The sequence below is a fragment of the Gymnoscopelus microlampas genome (genome assembly GCF_963454915.1).
Source record: "Gymnoscopelus microlampas genome assembly, chromosome: 14".
In the NCBI taxonomy this organism is placed as follows: Eukaryota; Metazoa; Chordata; class Actinopteri; order Myctophiformes; family Myctophidae; genus Gymnoscopelus; species Gymnoscopelus microlampas.
The window spans coordinates 39,820,626-39,843,041 of NC_139951.1; the positions used below are offsets into that span (position 1 = coordinate 39,820,626).

A 22,416-nucleotide genomic window follows, 5' to 3' on the forward strand; every position below is an offset into this window, starting at 1 on the left:
TGTGAACGGGTCAGAGGCGGGATATATTATTCCATTAAAACCGGGAAAGCTAGCATCTGTTTCATTTTAGATTTTAACCACTGTAACCATACTTTATACTTAACTCAAAGCTTTGCTCCTGGGGGGTCCCTGGAACAAAATATTTTGAGATGGGGGTCGTGGCCAAAACGTATTATTTTGGGGGTCTTTGACATGAACAAGTTTGAGAACCACTGATATAGCAACATACGTGTTTCAGAAAACTGTTGCAGAAAGTTATAGCCATTATTTTATACTTTGGCTATTCAAAAATAGCAGATATACAAGCTCGTAGTGTGGCACGAGTGCAGCACTATGAGCTTGTAGATCTGCTATTTTTTTTTAAATCATGAAAATGTGTGCAAATCGTTGAATATATATATTTTCAAAGCAAACATTTGTAACTTAAATGTTTGCTTCTGGGGGTCCCTGGAACAAAATATTTTGAGATCGGGGTCGGCGGCCAAATACATATCATTTTGGGGGTCCTTGACAAGAAAAAGCTTGAGAACCACTGATATAGCAACATACGTTTTTCCAGGAAACAGACATTTTAATTGGCCTCAGGTTTTAATGGGTTAAAGATGGAAAACGGAAAAGTGAGAAAAACTGTCACACTTTTATGCCAAAAAAAAAAACATGTTGACAGATGAAATCCGCCCAGAGACCGCGGTTCAGACGTCTGAAATAAAGGTAATCTCAAATTTAAACAAATTGGTCCGGTTAATGAAAGTCTTTGACCTTGCCTTATCGTGGGAGCACACAGGCAAGATAACGGCAGCTATCCGGGCGATAGCATGCAAATAGATCCCCGATCATTATCTGAGAGGCTCTCTGAACTCAATTAGCAAGTATGATCTGCTGATAGCATGTCATTAGCATACGTAGCGTAGCGCTGTCTGTCTGTGCTGTGCACTCTGTCTGCTCATCCGAGTAGAGCTTGAGTCTGTGCGTCACGGGGCTGTGGGCCGTTTGACGGCAAGTGGTGGAAAAAATAACCTTTTCTTTTTACTTAACCCATTAGGACCTGAGGCCGATTCTACAATGACTTCTAAACCAGTGTTTCTTAACCTTTTCATGCCGCAACCCCCCATTTGAACTGGGGACCCCCAAAATAATCATATTTGAACTGGGGACCCCCAAAAGATACTCATATTTGAGTTGAAGCTTTACATTTAGTTTGACTCGGTTCCACAGATATACATTGTGAAAATAGCATATCTACAAGCTCACACAACGCCTCGCGTACAATTTGTACCTCTTTCTTATATTATTTGACAATTTGGCCAATGTTTCACCAGTTTTTATAGTGTAGTTTGTTGACTACTTCTGATGCATTAATGGTCTTTTACGTTGCTTTTTTTTGGTATTAAAAAGGTCTTAAAAGTCCTTAAATTGTCACTTCACTGTCATCTGGGGACCCCCCAAAAAATCGGGGTCATCCCTATGTTCCCCGGGTTCTATGTTCCCCCACTAAGGTTAGGGTTAGGGTTAGGTTTAGGTTAGGTCCTATGTTCCCCGCTCTCCCTAGGACAGCGGGGAACATAGGACCCGGGGAACATAGGTACGGTCCCGTTTGAGAACTACTGGTTTAGAACAGTGGTCCCCACATGATTTTAGGGATGACCCCTCTCAAACCTTTTCGTGCCAACGGATCTCTAAAATGATATGTCTGAAAATGCTTTGTGCCAGGGACCCCCAGAGGAGAAGATGTGTGTTAAGAAATTAAGAATTATTCACAAAGTTTTCGAAGACTTTAAAAAAAAAATCAAAAATAGCAGATGTACAAGCTTGCAGTGCGGCACGAAGTGACGCGCTGTGAGCTTGTATATCTGCTATTTTTGAATAGCCAAAGAAATCTTAAAATGACACAGATGCGTTCCCGGTCTTAATGGGTTATGTAAAAGTAGCGACACCACAATATAAAAAATAATCTGTTACAAGTGAAATTCCTGTGTTCCAGAATCTGACTTGAGTAAAAGTACAAAAGTAAAAGTACTAAACTTTTTTTTCAAAGAGCTTTTAGATAATCTATTTTCAAATAGGCCTACCCAAATTATAAAATAGGGCTTAATTGGTTAATGCATGTTTTATAATATTATTAATATAAATCTGCAAATTAACTAGGCTATTGTATGAGTAACTAAAGCTGCCAAATAATTATAGTCGCCAAAACAAAATGCAGATACTCAACAGGAACAGTTTGCGACTGCAAACTGTTCCTGTTCGCAGATGACTCGGCTCTGCTGGTCTCGGACAGGGACAGGCTGCAGGTTGAGAAAACTCTCAGCACTGAACTCAACAAGATCTGCATCTGGCTCTCCGACAACAAACTCTCATTACACCTGGGTAAAACTGAATCCATCCTCTTTGGGTCCAACCCTAACCTTAGAAAGGCTGAGAGTTTCACGATCAAAGTGGGTGAAAATGTTATCACAAGAAAGGAGGAAATTACCTACCTGGGTTCCATCTTGGAGGCAAACCTCTCAGGTGACAAAAACGCTGAAAAGACGATCAAAAAGGTCCACAAAATAACACGGAGGATGTGGAGGCTTGTTCGTAAAGTCAGTAAGAATACTCTGAAGATTCTTGTAGGGGCCCTCATACAAGGTCATTATGATTATGCATGCACTTCATGGTATCACAACACCTCCAAGGCCCTAAAAACAAGGCTCCAAACATCCCAAAACAAACTTGTAAGGCTACTTCTTGGCCTCAATTACAAAGCCCATCTAACCCATGCCCATTTTGCTAGGCTTGGATGGCTTAGGGTTGAGGACAGAGTACAGCAACTTGCTATGGGCCTGGTCTTCAAGATACACCACAACATTGGGATCCCCCTGTATTTGTCAAAATACTTCCAAAATGTTAATCAAGTCCATGATCATAACACCAGAGGCAGCTCCACAAACCATGTTCAACCCAGATTTGGCACAACAAAGGGAATGAACTCTTTCTCATGCTATTCATCTAAAATGTGGAATGCCCTACCAAAAGGAGTAAAGGAGTGTAAAACCCTACTCACTTTCAAAAATGCCCTAAAGATACACCTTCAGGAGGCTGCAATTCAAAAATGGCCCCTGTCCAAGTCCTAACCTACCCCATGTCCTAACCTAACCTACCCCATGTCCTAACCTAACCTACCCCCCCCCCCTCTCTTTCTTTTTGTACATATTGTTCACCCTTCATACTTCATACCAGTAACCTGTAAACTGATTGTATGACATTCTGTATAGTAGTGTGTATATCTGTCTGTCTCTTATATGTCAACATGATTTGTGTGCATGGGGATCTCATCTTAAACAAGCTACGTGCTTAACTGAGCTATCCAGTTTAGTAGACCTTGTATTGCGAATTTGTACTTCCATGTACTGTTATGTACTGCCATGTACTGTTCTCATGTCTTACTAAATAAAGTACATCAATCAATCAAGTAAAGTAAATGTACCTCAAAATTGTACTCGAGGGCAGTACTTGAGTAAATGTACTTAGTTACTTTCCACCACTGATTACCTGGGGGGGGGGCTGCAATAAGCACAGAAAAAGCATCCCCTCTGTATTGCGTGCCATGGCTTTAGGGAAATGTGCACCAGCACACCCATCAATCAGCGGTAATGGGGTGATTTCTTTCTGACACTGACAATTTGATGGAGCCTATTTATCATAATGATGATGCTTATTCCTACAGTATGCAAGTATTTCATTGGGCGCAAATTTGTAGAAAGTGGGGTGATTTTTTTTGTATAGTACCTAATTAACCCTTTAAGTCCGGGAACGCATCGGTGTCACTTTTAGCTTTATTTGGCTATTCAAAAATAGCAGATATACAAGCTCACAGCGCGTCACCGAGTGCCACGCTACGAGCCTTGTAGCGCGGCACAAATTTGAAAAATGTGTGCAAATCTTTGAATGTAAATTTACTTCTGAGGGTCCCTGGAACAACATATTTTGAGATGGGGGTCCGTGGACAAATGGATATTATTTTGGGGGTCCTCGACCTGAAAAAAGTTTGAGAAACACTGATATGTAGCAACATAAAAATAATTCCCAAACAAAAGGATTAAGAAGACATTTGTAGAATCCCCAGAAGCAAAGATTTGAGTTAAAAATGTTCGCTTAAAAAACAAATATTTTTCAAAGTAAATAAATAGCAGATCTACAAGCTCATAGCGCGGCACTCTATGAGCTTGTAGATCTGCTATTTTTTAATAGCCCAAGTATAAGATAATGGTTTAAAGTGGTTAAAATATAAAATGACAGATGCTTTCCCGGTCTTAATGGGTTAAAAAAGTTCAATTATTAAAAAGTTTAATTATCTCCAAGTAGTATTTTTTCCATCCTCCTAAGCAGAATTATTGGACACCAGGACAGTTTACAGCAGATGATTAGAGGAGAGACACCTTGATTTCCCGTGTGAGGCACAGATAAAACACAGCAACAAGAGAGGGCTAAATTTTATTTAGGATCTCCTTATTTTGGACGTCCCTGAAAATTGTCTCAATGGCTCGGCTGGCACTTGGCGAAACAAAACAAACATCCTGGATACCCTCACAAAAACATGCAGTAATCTTGGTCACTATACTGCCTCCCCCTGGCCAGCTGGGGGGCCTGATGGAGGGTAAAGAAACTGGTTGGAATAGCGTGTTCCTTCCACACGCTAAGTCCAACAGGGGAAACTCCCCCCTGTCGGGTGATAAGAAGGCTTGTTAGCTCTCATGCATTGAAGGAGGGAGGCATGAGCTTGGCTCTGAGCTCTCCCTAGGCTGGCAGAGGGAGTGTAGTGCCCTGGATTACTTAGACAATTGGCACTGGGTGAAAAGAAATGGGGTTACAAAATCGTGGGATAAAAATGTAGGGAAAAAAACAAACAAACGGTGCACTTGTTGAACAAGCATTTGATGCCATTCACAGTGCATTTAGAGTAGCCCAGCCTCCACCCGACCTGGGCTTATACTGTTAGGTTTGCTATTTTTGTGATGAAGCAATTTCTTGGCCCTCCGTTGGATCCCACCGTGGGCGATCGAGGGAGAACGGGGTAATATTCTATTTTCATCTCCTTCCTCTCATTAAGGGTTTTCACTTTAATTAATGGCAGGATGAGCCGACGGGGGTGCTGTGCCGTCCTGTCCTGTCCGTTGGTCAGAGTCCATTATACGTGTCTGGGTGGTGCAGCCAGACTGCTGGGGCTGAAATAGCATTTTTTAAGACAAAGGGGGGAATAGTTTACATTGCCTAGTGGACTGCATCATGAGGAAGCACTAATGTGGGCCAAGCATAATCGTTGCTGTCGGGTGGAAACCTTGTATGTCCCAAACCGTTGCTTTTCAGGAAATTGAGAAAAAAGGAACCTGTTTTCCAATGGATCAATACTTTTCATTGATTTGATATTTAATATAAAACCCACAGACACCCTTTTTTCTCGAACATCGGTCGATCTAGATTTTGCTACATCGCTACTTTTGCTGCACGACGAAGTAGGGCATTAATCCACGAAAACACATAAAAAGGTAAAGAGATACAAGGTTTATTTTTTTAGAAGATTTTTTTGTTGGGTCTTTTTATGCCTTTTATTCGATAGGACAGTACATGGGGAGAGAGAGATGGGGAGTGACATGGAGCAAAGGCCGTCGGGATCAGGACTCGAACCCGCCACACGCTGTCAGGCCATAGTAGTAGTAGTACAGTATAGCCGCTATACTGAGCCTATAGAGCGTCGCAGTTCCCGCCCACTTCCAGTTGCCGGAAGTAAATACTCAATGCATTTTTCCCATTGACTTTTCCGAAAATATTGATATAAATTAATTTAAGCCTAGAATCAAGCTATCCAGGATCCTGGTGAATCATGATCATAAAACGTTTGATTCTGTGAAAAAACTTTTTTGAAAACGGCAAAACAAAGGGTATTTATTAAACATAGTATATCATATCATTAAATATAAAATTAAAAAAATCACAGAAAAAAAGGTTTTATGGTCATGATTCACCAGAATCCTGGATGGCTTGATTCTAGGCTTAAATTCATTGATATAAATATTTTTGGAAAAGTCAATGGGAAAAATGCATTGAGTATTTACTTCCGGCACCCGGATCTGTGCAACTGCGATGCTCTATAGGTGCCTGGAACGCTACGCCAATGGCCTAGGCCTATACGAGGTTTCTGCCGCGACAGTGACAATATCAGGTTAATATACATAGTCTCCTGTGTAATGTCATTGACTGTCTCACAGTGAAGTCATGGTTAATATACATACTTAGTGTCCTGTGTAATGTCATTGAACTGTTCTACAGTGAAGTCATGGTTAATATACATACATAGTGTGCTGTGTAATGTCATTGAACTGTTCTACAGTGAAGTCATGCACAGACATTAGCCCTGCAACGTCAACCATCTTCATTAATGTGGGTAAGAAGGCTGGCACAGAGGGATAGAGATGCGTAAGAGGCAGTGGTGGAAAGTAACTGAGTACATTTACTCAAGTACTGTACTTAAGTACAATTTTGAAGGACTTTTACTGTACTTGAGTATTTTATTTTAATTGTATTTTTTATATTGATGTTTTAAAAAATATGAGTGATATTACTTTGGTTCTGTAAGTACATACATAGCCTGCCAATACTATTGGACTTTTACAATTTGTACTACTATTATTATTATCATTGGTATTATTTTACTTGAGTAAACAATCTGAGTACTTCTTCTAACGGCAGACATTAGCCCTGCAACAGCATCCGTTAGCATTAATATGGCTATGGGGCTGGCAGCGCGGGATATAGATCCCAAGAGGTAATGGACAATTACAGATGTATTGTGTCTCTTGATTTGTATTTACTGGGCAGCGGGGGAAAGGTATCGATCCCTGGTTGTTTTGTGCTGTGAGAGAGCCAGCAGTCTGGGGCGACCATAGCTGAATGTGGGTAGAATGGGTGGAGGGACCGCCTGGGAAACAAACAGAAGGTTGCAGGTTTGATTCCTGGCCTTGGCAATGTGTCGACAAGACAGTATAGATTACTCCTGGTCAAATATTACTCAACTACAAGGGAAAGTTTCTCACCTTTCATGACATGAAATGCAGCTCAAAGTGCTTTACACAGCAATAATACAATTACAATTACAGCTAATTTAACAATAAAGCAAAAGCATAAAACTACATTAAAATAATAGCAAAAGGCAGTGAATCAGGCAATACAGTGAGGACATGGATAACAACACAAAATCAACCAAAAAATCTACTAAAAGCAAGAGTGAAGAAGTAGGTATTGAGCTGTGTTTTAACCCATTAAGACCTGGAACTGTGTCATTTTTAGATTTGAGCTAAAAAGCATTATTTTACACTTTGGGCTATTCAAAAATAGCAGATCTACAAGCTCATAGCGCGGCACCGAGTGCCGCGCTATGAGCTTGTAGATCTGCTATTTTTGAAAAATCGTGAAAATGTGTGCAAATCTTTGAATACATATATTTTTAAAGCGAACATTTTTAACTCAAATCTTTGCTTCTGGGGGTCCCTGGAACAACATATTTTGATGGGGGTCCACGGCCAAATACATATCATTTTGGGGGTTCTTGGCATGAAAAAGATTGAGCACCACTGATATAGAAACATACGTTTTCGGAAAACCGTTGAGATTTAGGAGACGTGTAGAATCTGCTTCAGGTCTCAATGGGTTAAAGCTATCCACAGAGGCTGCCTGTCTTAGGTGTAATGGGAGTTTATTCCATGCTCTCGGCCCGTAGAAGCATGATGGCGTCCTCAGCTGCTGTAACATTAGCCTAGAATGAACGTGAACTCCCATTATCCCCCGAAATGTCAGCTGAAGATCCACGGCATTAGCCTATGACCCAACCAGCGTATTAGTGCCATGTCTGAGAGCGCCGCTACGCCCACCATTAAGACTCTGCCCATTGCCGCTGCCGGGGGAAGAAACCTCTTATCTCCATGTTTCAACTTTTAACGTTTATTTGTGAATTAACCCATTGAGACCTGGAACGCATCTGTGTCATTTTTTAGATTTGAGCTAAAAAGCATTATTTTACGCTTTGGCTATTCAAAAATAGCAGATCTACAAGCTCGTAGCGCGGCACCGAGTGCCGCGCTACGAGCTTGTAGATCTGCTATTTTTGAAAAATCGTGAAAAAGTGTGCAAATCTTTGAATATATTCTTTCAAAGCGAACATTTTAACCCTTTGCTTCTGGGGGGTCCCTGGAACAAAATATTTTGAGATGGGGGTCTGTGGCCAAATACATATCATTTTGGGGGGTCCATGACATGAAAAAGCACCAATGAACATTACGTTTTTCAGAAAACTGTTAGGATTTAGAAGACATTCGCAGAATCGGCCTCAGGTTTTAAATGGGTTAACGCCCTACTTTGTCTACAAGAGTGTCGCACAAAAGGGTTACGGTTACGGTTTTGCACATACAAGGTTTCTGTCCACCACAGCGACTCGATGCAGATTTGACGTTGTGCGTCGGCAGTTAAGGGGAACTCAGGCCATTCGGCTACGGCACACCGTACCAGAACGTTAGCAATACGTCTTAGCCGACAGGTGCAGCGGATGGGAACACATTTCACCATTAGCCACGCGTTAAGCGTGCCGTCGCTGTTCAGTGGGAAACCTTGTATGTCCAAAACTGTTACTTTTCAGGAAATGTAAAAGACAACCTGCCTTCCAATGGATCAAATTATGATTTAGTCTCAAGGTCTTTTTTTTTTCTCCCACGATTTTGTAACCCATTTTTTTCACCCAGTGCCAATTGCCTATCTACTCCTGGCGCTACTCTCCCTCTGCCAGCCTGGGGAGAGCCCAGAACTGAGCTCATGCCTCCTTCAATGCATGAGGAGTTAGCAAGCCGCTTCTTATCACCTGACAGAGGGGAGTTTCCCCGGTTGTATGTTGTGTGTGGAAGGAACACATTATTCCAACCAGTTCCTTTCCCCTCCATCAGGCGCCCCGGCTGACCAGGGGGATATACCATACCCCACCTAGGGTATGGGCACTGATGACACGGAGGAGAGAACACAAAGTAGGGCATTAATTAACAGGGAAAAACATACAGTGTTGAAATATGGAGATACAAGGGGCGGCAGTGGCTCAGGGGTAGAGTAGCTGGGTAGAGTGAACTGGAAAACCGCAAGGTTCCCAGTTCGATCCCAGGCTGGGGCGCTCCCCCAGAGTTAGTGTCGAAGTGTCCTTGAGCAAGACGCTGAACCCCTAATTGCTCCCGATGAGCAGGTTGGTGCCTTGCATGGTTTCCTCCGCCATCGGTGTATGAATGTGTGTGTGAATGGGTTAATGGCACAATCAATGTAAAGCGCTTCGGATAGAAGCGCTATATAAATGCACCATTTACCATTTATACAAGGTTTCTGCCCGACAGCAACAATATCAGCTATACTGAAAATTGAGCGAGGTGGGCAGAGGTGTACGTACAGGGGACATGAGTTGGGGGAGATGTCTTGGAGGTAATGGGCTATCTGGGGGCAAGAGTGAGCGAGAAATTGACTCCTAATGGCTCATCCAGAGGTGTCGGACGCCAGTTAACCTTTGCGACTAATGACTAAGGTGACTCTCGGTACGTAAGCGCACAACGTCCGGCCCCAGACAGCCATGATTCCGAGGGAAACGAGGGAGATAGATGTCGGACATGAATATTGTATGGCTGTAAAGCGTGTATGACCGAGTCCCACGGCATTGCCGGCTCGTCAACGGCAGTTATGTCTCTCACAAGGTCAGTTAGGAAGAGCGAGGTTGAGGAGGACTCCATCAGCTGAAAGTGAGGCTTATCCCAGGCTTAAAGGACGACTTCACCCATTTTCAACCTACCTTCATATAATAGGTTCTCACTAATGGTCATTTCACTCTGTGTCTGACTGGCCTCTTACCAAGGCCAGCCAATGACGAAAAAGTGACGAGAAAGTGATGATTAGTGCAGGGTCTGTTCAAAGACAGGCTGGCTTTTCAATCCAACCTGTACCATTTTATCATGAGCATTAGTGAGGAACAATTATATGAAGATCGGTTGAAAATGGGTGAAGTCGCCCTTTAAGGCACTTCCATCAGACATGTGGGATACATGTGACAGTATACCTGGCTGTGGCCCCGTCCGGTGGAGCAGAGGAGGGTTGTGGATGAGCATGAGGCTGAGGCCACCTCTACCGGGTATTGAGTCACTCCTGGTGTCCCTGGGCAGAGGATGTCTGCTCTCCTGCTGTCAGCTTCACTTACACCGGCTTTACCTCTTAAAGAAATACACTCTCCCCTTTGTCAACCTTATCTCCATTGTGATGTCACATCATGTCACATCATAATCGCTATTGTCCGTGTGTGTGTGTGTGTGTGTGTGTGTGTGTGTGTGTGTGTGTGTGTGTGTGTGTGTGTGTGTGTGTGTGTGTGTGTGTGTGTGTGTGGGGGGGTGTGTGTGTGTGGGGGTGTGGGGGTGGGTGGGTGGGTGTGTGGATGGGTGGGTGTGTGGGTGTGTGTGTGGGTGTGTGTGTGTGTGTGGGTGGGTGGGTGGGTATGTGTGTGTGTGTGTGTGCGTCTGTCTGCCTTTGTCTGTCTGTCTGTCTGTCTGTCTGTCTGTCTGTGTGTGTGTGTGTGTGTGTGTGTGTGTGTGTGTGTGTGTGTGTGTGTGTGTGTGTGTGTGTGTGTGTGTGTGTGTGTGTGTGTGTGTGTGTGTGTGTGTGTGTGTGTGTGTGTGTGTGTGTGTGTGTGTCTGACTGTGAACAATAGACAAATGCATTTTCAAGGTCAAAATCCAGGATGTCTGTATGGGCATATTATCATCAAACCTCATTAGGTGTGTCTGCCCCGAAGAGAGTCCTAATGTTTAGGTCCAAAAGGTCAAGGTCAAAATGACTTAATTGGCCATATATCTCGGTAACAGAGAGAAATGGAACAAGAGATGTTGGTCTGGGTCAGAGTTCACAATAACCATAACTACGGGTCCAGTTGGTTCCATTTGTACACTCTCAGATTTACACACCTGTAAGGGTCCATTTAGAACCAAGATTTGTTAATAAAGCATCACAATCATTTTAACCACTTTATCCACTTTATTTATACGCTAGCTATTAACACATCGGGTGCCGATCACGGTCTGGACCGTGTTTTCACATAGTAGCGCTGGTCCGAACCGTGTTTGGTGTCTTTTTGTTTTTTTTCGTTTTTTCCCATACGGGAGGGGCTGGAGCAGCTTTGGGATCACCCACGGTGAATCTGACAAGGATGGGCCAGATGCATCATCGTGTCAAAAAACATGGCGCACATCCGCTTCCGCTCTATTTCCTTCTCTAAAACCCCTATAACTCCGAAACTTTTTACGCTGGGGAAAAGGACTCATTTTGTGTGCACGATCGCTCCGCCATTGTTACTCGCGTGCGCGATGTTATCGTTCCAGGCATTAGCCAGCACCATCGGCTAAAATGGAGACATGCTTTTTTTTCTCATGGAATGCACGTCGTGAGGTCTACAGTTTAAACAGCGCTGCACAGCTCAACGGTGAGATTTCGGCACCGAACGTAATCTGTTATTATAAAATGCTGGCACCCGATGTGTTAAAAAATAGCAGATGTACAAGCTCTTGTACATCTGCTATCTGCTATTTTGAAAAAAATATATAAAAAACTTGAAAGTATTGGAAAATGTTGAATCATTTTGAATTTGTTTTTAACACAAAAATTCTCTTTAGCACAAAACATGTTCAGATGGGGGGGCCGGGGGGGGGGCGCGGCCAAATACATATCAATTTAGGGGTCCTTGACATGAAAATGTTTGAGAACCACTGCCCTATAACTGCTCCTGATGATGATGATGAGGTGGTCAGTGCCTTGCATGGCTGCCTCCTCTGCCTTCAGGTTTAGTGAATGTGTGTGGGTGAATGTAATGCACATCATAAAGCACTTTAGGAGAACGGCGCTACATAATAAATGCACCATTTACCATTCACTGTATTAGGATGTGATAACCGAGCCATACGGAATATCGTCACTGTCAGAGCAGAAACCTCTTATCTCCATATTCTAACTTTGTGTTTTTTTTTTCTCGTAAATTAACGCCAACGATTTGCAAAAATGTTCATGATTTTTTCAAAAATAGCAGATCTACAAGCTCATATCGCGGCACTCGGTGCCGCGATATGAGCTTGTAGATCTGCTATTTTTGAATAGCCAAAGTATCAGTGCCCATACCCTAGGTGGGGTTGGCGAAAGGGCCTTTCTGTGTGGAGTTTGCATGTTCTCCCCGTGTCCACTAGGGTAGGTATACCCTCACAAAAAACATGCAGTAATCCTGGTCTCTATACTGCCCCCCCCCCATGACAGCCGGGGCGTGTTCCTTCCACACGCTACGTCTAACCGGGGAAACTCCCCCCTGTCAGGTGACTAGAAGAAGGCTAGTTAGCTCTCATGGATTGAAGGAGGCATGAGCTCGGCTCTGGGCTCTCCCTAGGCTGGCAGAGGGAGTGTAGCGTCCAGGATTACTTAGACAATTGGCGCTGGGTGAAAAAAGAAAAGTAACAGTTTTGGACATATGAGCTTTCCACCCCGACAGAGACGGTATATATACGGTCCTCCTAGACTCTAGAGTGTTAGCCGGTGATGTTCCGTGCCGCACTTCATGCATTAAATATAAATGGAGATATGGTTAAATTGAATTGTTGTATTCCCCTTAATGTGTTTTTATCGCTCCACTTATGAAACGCTGATGTGACAAGCGTTCGGCTGGCATAACTTTGTCGTCCTTGTCGCACCTTGGCCATCTTTTATCACGTTATAGCCTGATGTGTGCTGATAACAAACGCCTGAAGCCTTCATTTTACCTCCGTCTGTTTATCAGTGGTGGAAGAAGCACTCCACTTTAAAAAATACAAATATAAAAGCAGCACTAATTGTAGCATGTAATTTTGTCCAATCTGTATGGTAGAGTATATTAATACTGCATAACTTATACGATTGGGGTGGTTGTATTTAGTCTCCCTGCTCTTCTGTTGAGACATTTACATCGTGTCAAAGGTGTCATCGTGTCTCACCTAGACACAGAATCTGACACAAATATTTACCTGATGGTCACGATTCAACTTATCCCTTTAGCAAGCAGGCAGGTTCTATTAGCTCAATCAGTGGCGTGCACAGACATTTTGAGGGGCAGGTGCCCAAGTAAATTATACTTTTTTTTGTTTACTTGGTCTGCTCTTTTTTCCCTCTACACCTATACCTCTTTGCCAAAAATAGCCGATCTACAAGCCCACAACGCCTCGCAGCGCGAGGCGTTGTGGGCTTGTAGATCTGCTATTTTTGGCTAAAGTTCTCCTCAGAAAAGGGATGCTAGGTTTCGAATGGTTATGGTAAAAAGAAAAATCATATCACATAAAGATTTGGCGGACCTCTGAGGACCTCTGAGGACCCCCTAGGGGTCCCGGACCCCCTGTTGAAGACCCCTGCTGTAAACTGCTGTAAGCCTTTTTTTCTTTTTTTCAAAAGGGCACTTCTGGTCAAGAGGGCAAAGGGCAGGTGCTCTAGCACCACCTAGAGTCTATCTGTGCACGTCCCTGAGCTCAATGGATTAAAAAAAGATTCAGCACTCTCATACGAAACCGGGTTCAAATCCGGGGTAGAAGAGGAAAGTTACATAGTGCAGTTAACCACTTGAACCCCAGCCTGCTCACGACATATCGCTGTGCGATGTTTGGCTAAGAGATTTGGCGCAGATGGAAAAAGTAGTCAAAGTACAGCTGTAACTCCAGTCCAGTTCTCAATTGACTAGTAGTAGCAGCACCACATGCAGAAATACTTTGTTTAGAAGTAAAGGTCCTGTATTCAAACTTTTACTAAAAAAGTACAAAAGTATGGGCATCAAAATTATACTTGAATTACCAAAAGCAAAAGTACTCAAATTATTAGATTTGTTTTCACACATATTTTAACTATTTGTGTTTTTTTTTACATAAATTGACGCCCTAATCGATCATACTACAGCGTTACACAAAAGCATCAAAAGTAGCAGATCTACAAGCTCGAAACGCAGTGTTAAGCGACACATTATGAGCTTGCAGATATGCTACTTTTGCTGCTTTTGAATTTGAATCCTGAAAAATTACAGTTTTGGACATATGAGATTTCCACCCGACAGAGACGATGTATATATTTTTGGCAGATCTACAGGCTCACAACGCACCGTGAGCTGTAGTACTTTGTTACTTTCTACCTCTGCTGTTTATTGCTCGGATCGTGCAGCGAGCTTCACTCATGCCCTGGGAACCCTGAGGAAGGCAAGCGACAGAGAGATTGAGAACTGTGTGATAACAAGTAGAACTGTAGGGTGATCGTAACTTAGATTAAAACCTAGCAAATAGGCTTACCGGTTATGCTGTGCACAGACATATCTCATGTTTTTGTTTGTTTGTTATCAGGTTTGATACTTCTGAGAGTTTGAGGATACACAATTTTACACCAGTTTAAATGTACCCTCCAGCACGCAGTGTTTCCAAAACAGTGGGTCACTCAGGACCCGTTTGTGGGTCCCCACGTCAATATATTATTATCTTAATATATTATTATCTTAATATATTATTTAAAAAATAATCATTTTATAATACTTATAATAAATCTAAGTTTTAATACATTAAAATCTTAAGAAATTCCATAAATGTATGGATACAATTTACAAATACAATTTACAATTCAGGCATTTAGCAGACTATAATAATGTACATTGAAACTATAGGATACCAGGTTCACAATGAACCTAGCATCTGTCTAAATAACATGCTAATTATCTAAATTACATTTTAAACCTTTGCATAAGTCTGCATTGGTCGTCAGAACTGGGTCAGGTGCTACATGCTAAAAAACAAATCCACCTCACGACACGACACGGCCAAAAGCAGGATGGAGACTAAACTCCTGGCCATCATAGACAATCCCAGGAAAGCTCCTTTAGCAACAGACTATTACACCCACGTTGCGAGAAGATGATAAAGGAGATATGTTCTGCCTGCAGCAATGAGACTGTATACAACTCCTCATCTGGTTGGCTTGATCAGACTGATTAGGATTAGTCTGGTAAACCAACCCGCCGGTCGCGTGAATTCATATTTTACATGTTTCTTCTACAGAATACACATGGAAATGGAAATTCACGTGACCGGGATGGTTTACCAGACTAGATTAGGATGGGTGCTGTTGAATATATATATATTTTTTTATTATGATGTGTTTTATTGATGTCTCTATGAGAGTTTAATTTAAGTTTATCTCTATGAGAGCTGCTGCAACACCTTAATTTCCCCTCAGGGATGAATAAAATACCTACTTACCTACCTACATGGTTCACTTAGTTCCAATAGTTGCCTCTAAGAGCACTGCGTTACTTAAGTTATTACCATTTCAATTTGCATAACAGCAGAGAAAATGAAGCCATCAGACATGCTTCTCATTAAGATGTGCTCATCATTGTGGTGTTTTGTTTGGCAAAGCCGGCGGACCCTTATGTTCTCCACTCCACCAAACCGGTGTTGGTGTTGGCATGTATACGGGTGTTGGCGGAGCAAGCTGCTCCGTGCATGTCTGGAACACAACAAACCCATTCAGCTTCTGTTGGCTCGCCGGCCAAAACCTCTCGATGTCAACAGATTGGGTTTATTATAAAACACTATTATTGTTGTTGTTGTTGTTGCTGTCAAGATCGTAGTAAGAAGTAGCAAAACTATACTTGTCACTGGATTGCTTAGCAATGTCTGTAATGGAACCTTCTCAAAGTGGGGTCCGGGGACCATTCTTAACCACTTGAACCCCAGCCATCCCTATTCTGGGGATAACTTTGGCCCACGATAGCAGTGCAACCTCACAATGTGTCGTAAAAAATACACTCAGGGAAAATTGAGCTCATTTCCGTCCACCGCTGCTTGACAGCGGCAAAGGGAATGATTTGAATGAGGTCTTAAAAGGATAGTTCACCCCCAAAAAAAATTTCTTTGTTTTTGTCACATTCCTAAGCTAATAATTTGATGACCGGCAGCGGTTCCGGTAGGAGACACAAAGAGTCTCCTTTGTGTCTCCTACCGGAACCGTTGCTTACCGGTCCGCTGGTCATCAAATTATTGGCTTAGGAATGCGACAAAAACAAAAAAATATCCATGAATTCATTCAAGTCTCCATGGGGTGACAAATCGGGAGTTTTTTTTTGGGGGGGTGAACTATCCCTTTAAAAAGAAAGCCTTCTGCAAGCATAATTCAAATTAAATAAGCAACGCCACTTTCCATACATTTTTTTTATGTAATTATCATGGAGTAAAGGGAGTGTAACAGTGACCTTGCAGAAGACAGGGGAACATCTGTGCTCTTGTTTGTGGATTCTCAGCAAAAGCCTCTTCTTTTTTTTATTAGTGTATAATCAGGAACATTGCATGCTTTGCTGATGTGTGTAATTCAAAGTCAAAGCATTGCTCTGACATCAGCATTAGTCGTGTGGACGTTTGGTTTTAGCCCTCTCATGCATCTATTCTGTGTGTGGTCCTACTTACTTAACCACAGTGCCACTCAGCAGCAGAATAAAACCGAGGTTATTATTGTCGCCGTCGGACAGTAACCTCGTATCTCCATATTTCAATATTATTTTATGTATTTTTCGGTGAATTAATGCCCTACTTCGTCTTTCGAGTGTAGCGAAAACACACAACATTCTACAGGCTTGTAGATTGGCTATTTCCACTATGTTTTAACATTTTGAAAGTTAAAAAGTTAAAGTGGTCAAGTGTGTCTTTATGAATATTGAACGGATCCATTGGAACACAGCAGCTTCCAATTTCCTGAAAAGTAACACTTTTGGACGTGCAAGGTTTCCGCCTGACTGCAACCTCACGCTAATTACATTTGACAAAAAAAAGAAAAAGAAGAGACAGAGACGGCATTTATTTTAATGAAGTCAGTCAGTGATCAACATGGTTTCTGGTGGAAAACGTCCCTCGCCCTACAAAGTTAAGCGTACGTGCGTCACAGTAACTGGAGTCTCAATACACTAGGGAGAGGTGCTATGTGTTTACAGAGTATCACAAATTATGTTCATTAAAAAAGTCCAAAACACTGCTGGATAAGTTCCCACAAGCGCCAAAACAAATTTGGGATTCAAAACGGGGGGCTATTAATTGTAGAATATTCAGACAAGTGTCGCGTGGAAACCTCGTATACGTCCAAAACCGTACCTTTTGTTATGATTACTTTTAAAACGTTTTAAAATAGTGAAAATAGCCGATCTACGAGCTCACAACGCGTCGCATCGCGGCGTGTTGAGAGCTTGTAGATCGGCTATTGTGTGACGCTCCTGTGTGATGAAGTATAGGGTGTTACTGTTGATTTATGAAAAAAAACGTACAAATTTGAAACATGGAGATACAAGGTTTCTGCAATCACAGCGATGATATTATTCAGACTCTCTGCTCTTGTCGTTTTCATTAGCATACTGAAGCTAATCAGACGCTTAATAAGCATCGAATAGCAATGAGCATGCTCTCTGGAACTCTTGAATACTTGCAGTGGGAATGCTAAACCGGCGCATTGTCATTTTACATTGTTTTAAAACTGTGGTTCTCAAAAGTGGTTGCCGGGGACCCCCAATGCATTCAGTGTGCAGTATATATAGACGCACAGTACTATTCAAAGTGCTATTCGTCTCATGGTGTTAATGTTCATTTTGGGGGCGTTAAGAGGTTAGAAAAATGTGAAAATAGCCAAACTACAAGCTCACTTGAGTATTTTTAAAAGCCTTTACTTTTGAATACTTACATATATTTTTTTAAAGTGAATACTCCTGTACTCTAACTCAAGTACACATTTGTCTGGGCAACTTTCCCTTGTGGTTGAGTAATATTTGACCAGGAGTGTCTAATGTATACTTTGACTCAAGTACTGGGGTTGAGTACTTTGTCGACCACACTGCCAGCAAACTGAAGTGCTGTTGTGGGCCTCTGTGAATCCCGCACACACGGACACACACACACACACACACACACACACACACACACACACCATTTCATTGCATTCATTCAAACCTCTTCGCCATAAAATAGCCGATCTACAGTATATGCGTTGCAATGCGTTGTGAGCTTGCAGATCTTCTATTTTTTGGGAGCGAACACCGCCCCCCTTCCTCCCAGAATAGCTGTGTGTCGGCGGTGGGGGGTTCAAGTATACGTATAAAGCAAGTGAAGCATGATCTCATCAACAAGCAGACAAGCTCTCAACATGATCCCCTCTTATCTTTCCAGGGTGTTCCTTCGGGCGATTAATCAGTACGCCGCCGTGCTGAACAAGAAGTTCCTGGATCAGACCAACTTTGAGCTGCAGGTAAGTGGCGACGCGCTGATGAAGGCTCTGGCGTGTTTAACCCATTAAGACCTGGAACTGTGTCATTTTTAGATTTGAGCTAAAAAAGCATTATTTTACACTTTGGGCTATTCAAAAATAGCAGATATACAAGCTCATAGCGCGGCACCGAGTGCCGCGATACGAGCTTGTAGATCTGCTATTTTTGAAAAATCGTGAAAATGTGTGCAAATCTTTGAATATATATATATTTTTAACTCAAATCTTTGCTTCTGGGGGGGTCCCTGGAGCAAGATATTTTGATGGGGGTCCGCGGCCAAATACATATAATTTTGGGGGTCCTTGACATGAAAAAGATCGAGCACCACTCATATAGAAACATAGGTTTTTCAGAATACTGTTGAGATTGAGGAGATTTATGTAGAATCGGCTTCAGGTATCAATGGGTTAGGTAAACACTCACGTCTACCTCCCCTCCCGCAGAGTGCAATTTGTCTCTGCCAGCATGGCATTCTGATTAGCCCTGCTGTCTTATACTCCTCTCCTCCGCTAATGCTACACCGCCGTCAATCAGCTAGCGTTTATGCTGGATATATGTGTGGGGGAGGGGGGGGGGGTTTGGCAGAGGAGTTAGGAGTATAGAGGGCATTAGGGTGAGTTGGAGCCTCTTTGAATGGCCGTATACTAATGGACGGAGTGTTCTTAAAACGAAAGATGAGAAGTGGCCTCTTTCTATCTCTCTCTGTCACACTCTGTGTCTGTCTGTCTGTCTGTCTGTCTGTCTGTCTGTCTGTCTGTCTGTCTGTCTGTCTGTCTGTCTGTCTGTCTGTCTGTCTGTCTGTCTGTCTGTCTGTCTGTCCGTCCGTCCGTCCGTCTGTCTGTCTGTCTGTCTGTCCGTCCGTCTCTCTCTCTATGCCTATGTCTCTCACTCTGTGTGTGTGTCTCTCTCTCTCACTCTGTTTGTCTGTCTGTCTGTCTGTCTGTCTGTCTCTCTCTCTCTCTCTCTCTCTCTCTCTCTCTCTCTCTCAATGCCTATGTCTCTCACTCTGTGTCTCTCTGTATCTCTCTCTCACTCTGTTTGTCTGTATGTCTGTCTGCCTGTCTGTCTGTCTGTCTGTCTGTCTATGCCTCTATCTCTCACTCTGTATATCTCTGTATCTCTCTGTATATCTCTGTATCTCTCTGTATATCTCTGTATATCTCTGTATCTCTCTGTATATCTCTGTATCTCTCTGTATATCTCTGTATCTCTCTGTATCTCTCTGTATATCTCTGTATATCTCTGTATCTCTCTGTATATCTCTGTATATCTCTGTATCTCTCTGTATCTCTCTGTATATCTCTGTATATCTCTGTATCTCTCTGTATCTCTCTGTATATCTCTGTATATCTCTGTATCTCTCTGTATCTCTCTGTATCTCTCTGTATATCTCTGTATCTCTCTGTATCTCTCTGTATCTCTCTCTCACTCTGTCTGTCTGTCTGTCTGTCTGTCTGTCTGTCTGTCTGTCTGTCTGTCTGTCTCTCTGTCTATGCCTCTATCTCTCACGCCGTGTCTCTCTGTCCAAAAAGACATAAAACAACCTGAGTGAGTGAATGTATCTCAAATGATTGTGATCAGATGATTATGTAATAACTGTGACAGGCCTATAGCTGAACATTAAAGTGTGTGTGTGGGGGGGCGGGGGTGTGTGGGGGGGGAGTGGGGGGTAGAGGGGGACTATGGGGGGGGGCTTTTAAATTGTCCTGGGCTAATGGATGGCGCGTTAATAAAGCAGAAAGAGGAGAGAGAGAGAGAGAGAGGTGGTTAAACGATACATGGTAGAAGAGGATGGCATTAAGTAAGCACTCCACCGGGTCCCGGCGGTCTTATAATTGTGGCTGTTTTAATGTTCCACCGGCTTGGGGCTTGTTAGACCCTCTACAGTACACACTCTCTCTCTCTCACACACACACACACACACACACACACACGCACACGCACACGCACACGCACGCTCTCGCACACACACACAAAAAGTCACTGAAAAGAAATTAGCATAAAAATCGTTGAGTGGCCACATAAATTACTCTGTTCGCGGCCGACGATTTAATTCGCATTCCTGGAATATTTTAACCCATTAAGACCTGGAACGCATCCGTGTCACTTTAAATTTGAGCTAAAAAATCATAATTTTACACTTTGGCTATTCAAAAATAGCAGATATACAAGCTCATAGCGCGGCACCAAGTGACGCGCTATGAGCTTGTAGATCTGCTATTTTTGAAAAATTTAGAAATTTTTTTTTTAAAGCGAACATTTGTAACTCAAATCTTTGCTTCTGGGGGGTCCCTGGAACAAAATATTTTGAGATGGGGGTCCGCGGCCAAATTCATATCATTTTGGGGGTCCACATGAAAAAGATTGAGCACCACTGATATAGAAACATATACGTTTTTCAGAAAACTGTTTAGGATTTAGGAGACATGTAGAATCATCTTCAGGTCTTAATGGGTTAACCTGTGCCTCTGGAACAGAGCAGCCTCCACAGCTCACTTTACAAACGTGTCGTGTCGTCGATGTCGGCCGGGAAACCTCGTTAGTCCCCCCAAAAAAAGTTTTCAATTATTAACTAATTTACTGCCAGAATAAATACATAAATAAATCATCCACCGCCAGAGATTTTTTGTTTTTCTTACCTGTTCAAGTAGTCACAGAATATTTATCCCCAGTATGATCGATCCTCTGATCGTTGCTAATCACGGAGGGTTTCACTGTGCTTCCGCGAAAAAAACAAGAAATGTCATCGCGACACCCTGTTCACTTGTTATGGGCCGTTCAAAATAGCATGTCTCGTCAAGAATACATAGTAAAGCACAAGAGGCGAGATACAGGCGATTTCCCAAATACGTTAACCAATACGTTAAGCAGTTAAGTTCATATACTGTAGACGCTCGACAAAGCCGAATGCACAATGGTGGATTCAAACCCACAACCTACAACCAACAAAAGGTTGAAAAAATAGCAGAAAACATAAGCAGAAAACACCAAAACATTGCTAAATAGTGAAAATAGCAGGTCTACAAGTCTCTAACACGTCGCAATGTGACGCGTTGTGAACTAGTTGTAGATCGGCTATTTTCACTCCTTTTGTGTGACACTCTTGTACGACGAAGTAGGGCATTCATCGAAAGTTGAAATATGGACATAAGAGGTTTCTACGCGACAGCAACGATATATACACGTAATAATTTGAATGTGCCAACAGCTTAACCCATTGAGACCTGAAGCCGATTCTACATGTTTCCTAAATCTCAACAGTTTTCTGAAAATGTATGTTTCTATATCAGTGGTGCTCAATCTTTTTCTTGCCAAGAACCCCCAAAATTATATGTATTTGGCCGCGGACCCCCATCAAAATATTTTGTTCCAGGGACCCCCAGAAGCAACGATTTGACTTGAAAATGTTCGCTTTGAAAATATATAGATTCAAAGATTTTCACACAATTTCACGAATTTTCAAAAATAGCAGATCTACAAGCTCGTAGCGCGGCACTCGGTGCCGCGCTATGAGCTTGTATATCTGCTATTTTTGAATAGCCCAAAGTGTGAAATAATGCTTTTTAGCTCAAATCTAAAAATGACACAGTTCCAGGTCTTAATGGGTTAAACTGCCCCTGTTTTAATCCCCTCTGCAGCTTGAATTCATTAGACAAAGTTCTTATTTCTCATAACAACAATTGAACCTCTCCTTTTTATGTTGTATGAATAGTACTGTTTCATTTCCTTTTGTTCTGTTCCATTTAATCACTAACTGAAGGGTATAGTGATACGTTTTCAGAGAAGAACTACTGTTTAAGTCTTTAAAAGGACCCCTGGCTAAGAAAGCCTTATACGCATTAATTCATTATAATTGCCCTTGAATGCGTGTGCTAATAAAAAGTGTTTAAAATACTGCTTTGATGCTCATATTAACTTAACCTATAGGAAGTATTAAGTTGTTTTTTTACTAGCACATGAATTCCATACATTCCATAGGGCTGGAACACACATACTGTATGACATCATCAACGTGCGACGGGATTGAGTGAAAGACATAT

General features: G+C 42.3%; 1 protein-coding gene across 2 annotated transcripts in view; it reads left to right on the top strand.

Annotated features, from left to right (window-relative positions):
• dock1 (dedicator of cytokinesis 1) overlaps positions 1-22,416 on the top strand; it is a 480,313-nt gene that overhangs the window by 322,433 nt on the left and 135,464 nt on the right. For both annotated transcript variants that reach the window (XR_014602336.1, XM_084079253.1), the window contains exon 30: positions 18,279-18,357. Coding sequence is in view for 1 of the 2 variants with exons in the window: in XM_084079253.1 (XP_083935379.1) it covers positions 18,279-18,357 (79 nt within the window). In the remaining variant the exon portion in view is untranslated. The remainder of the gene's footprint in view (positions 1-18,278; positions 18,358-22,416) is intronic.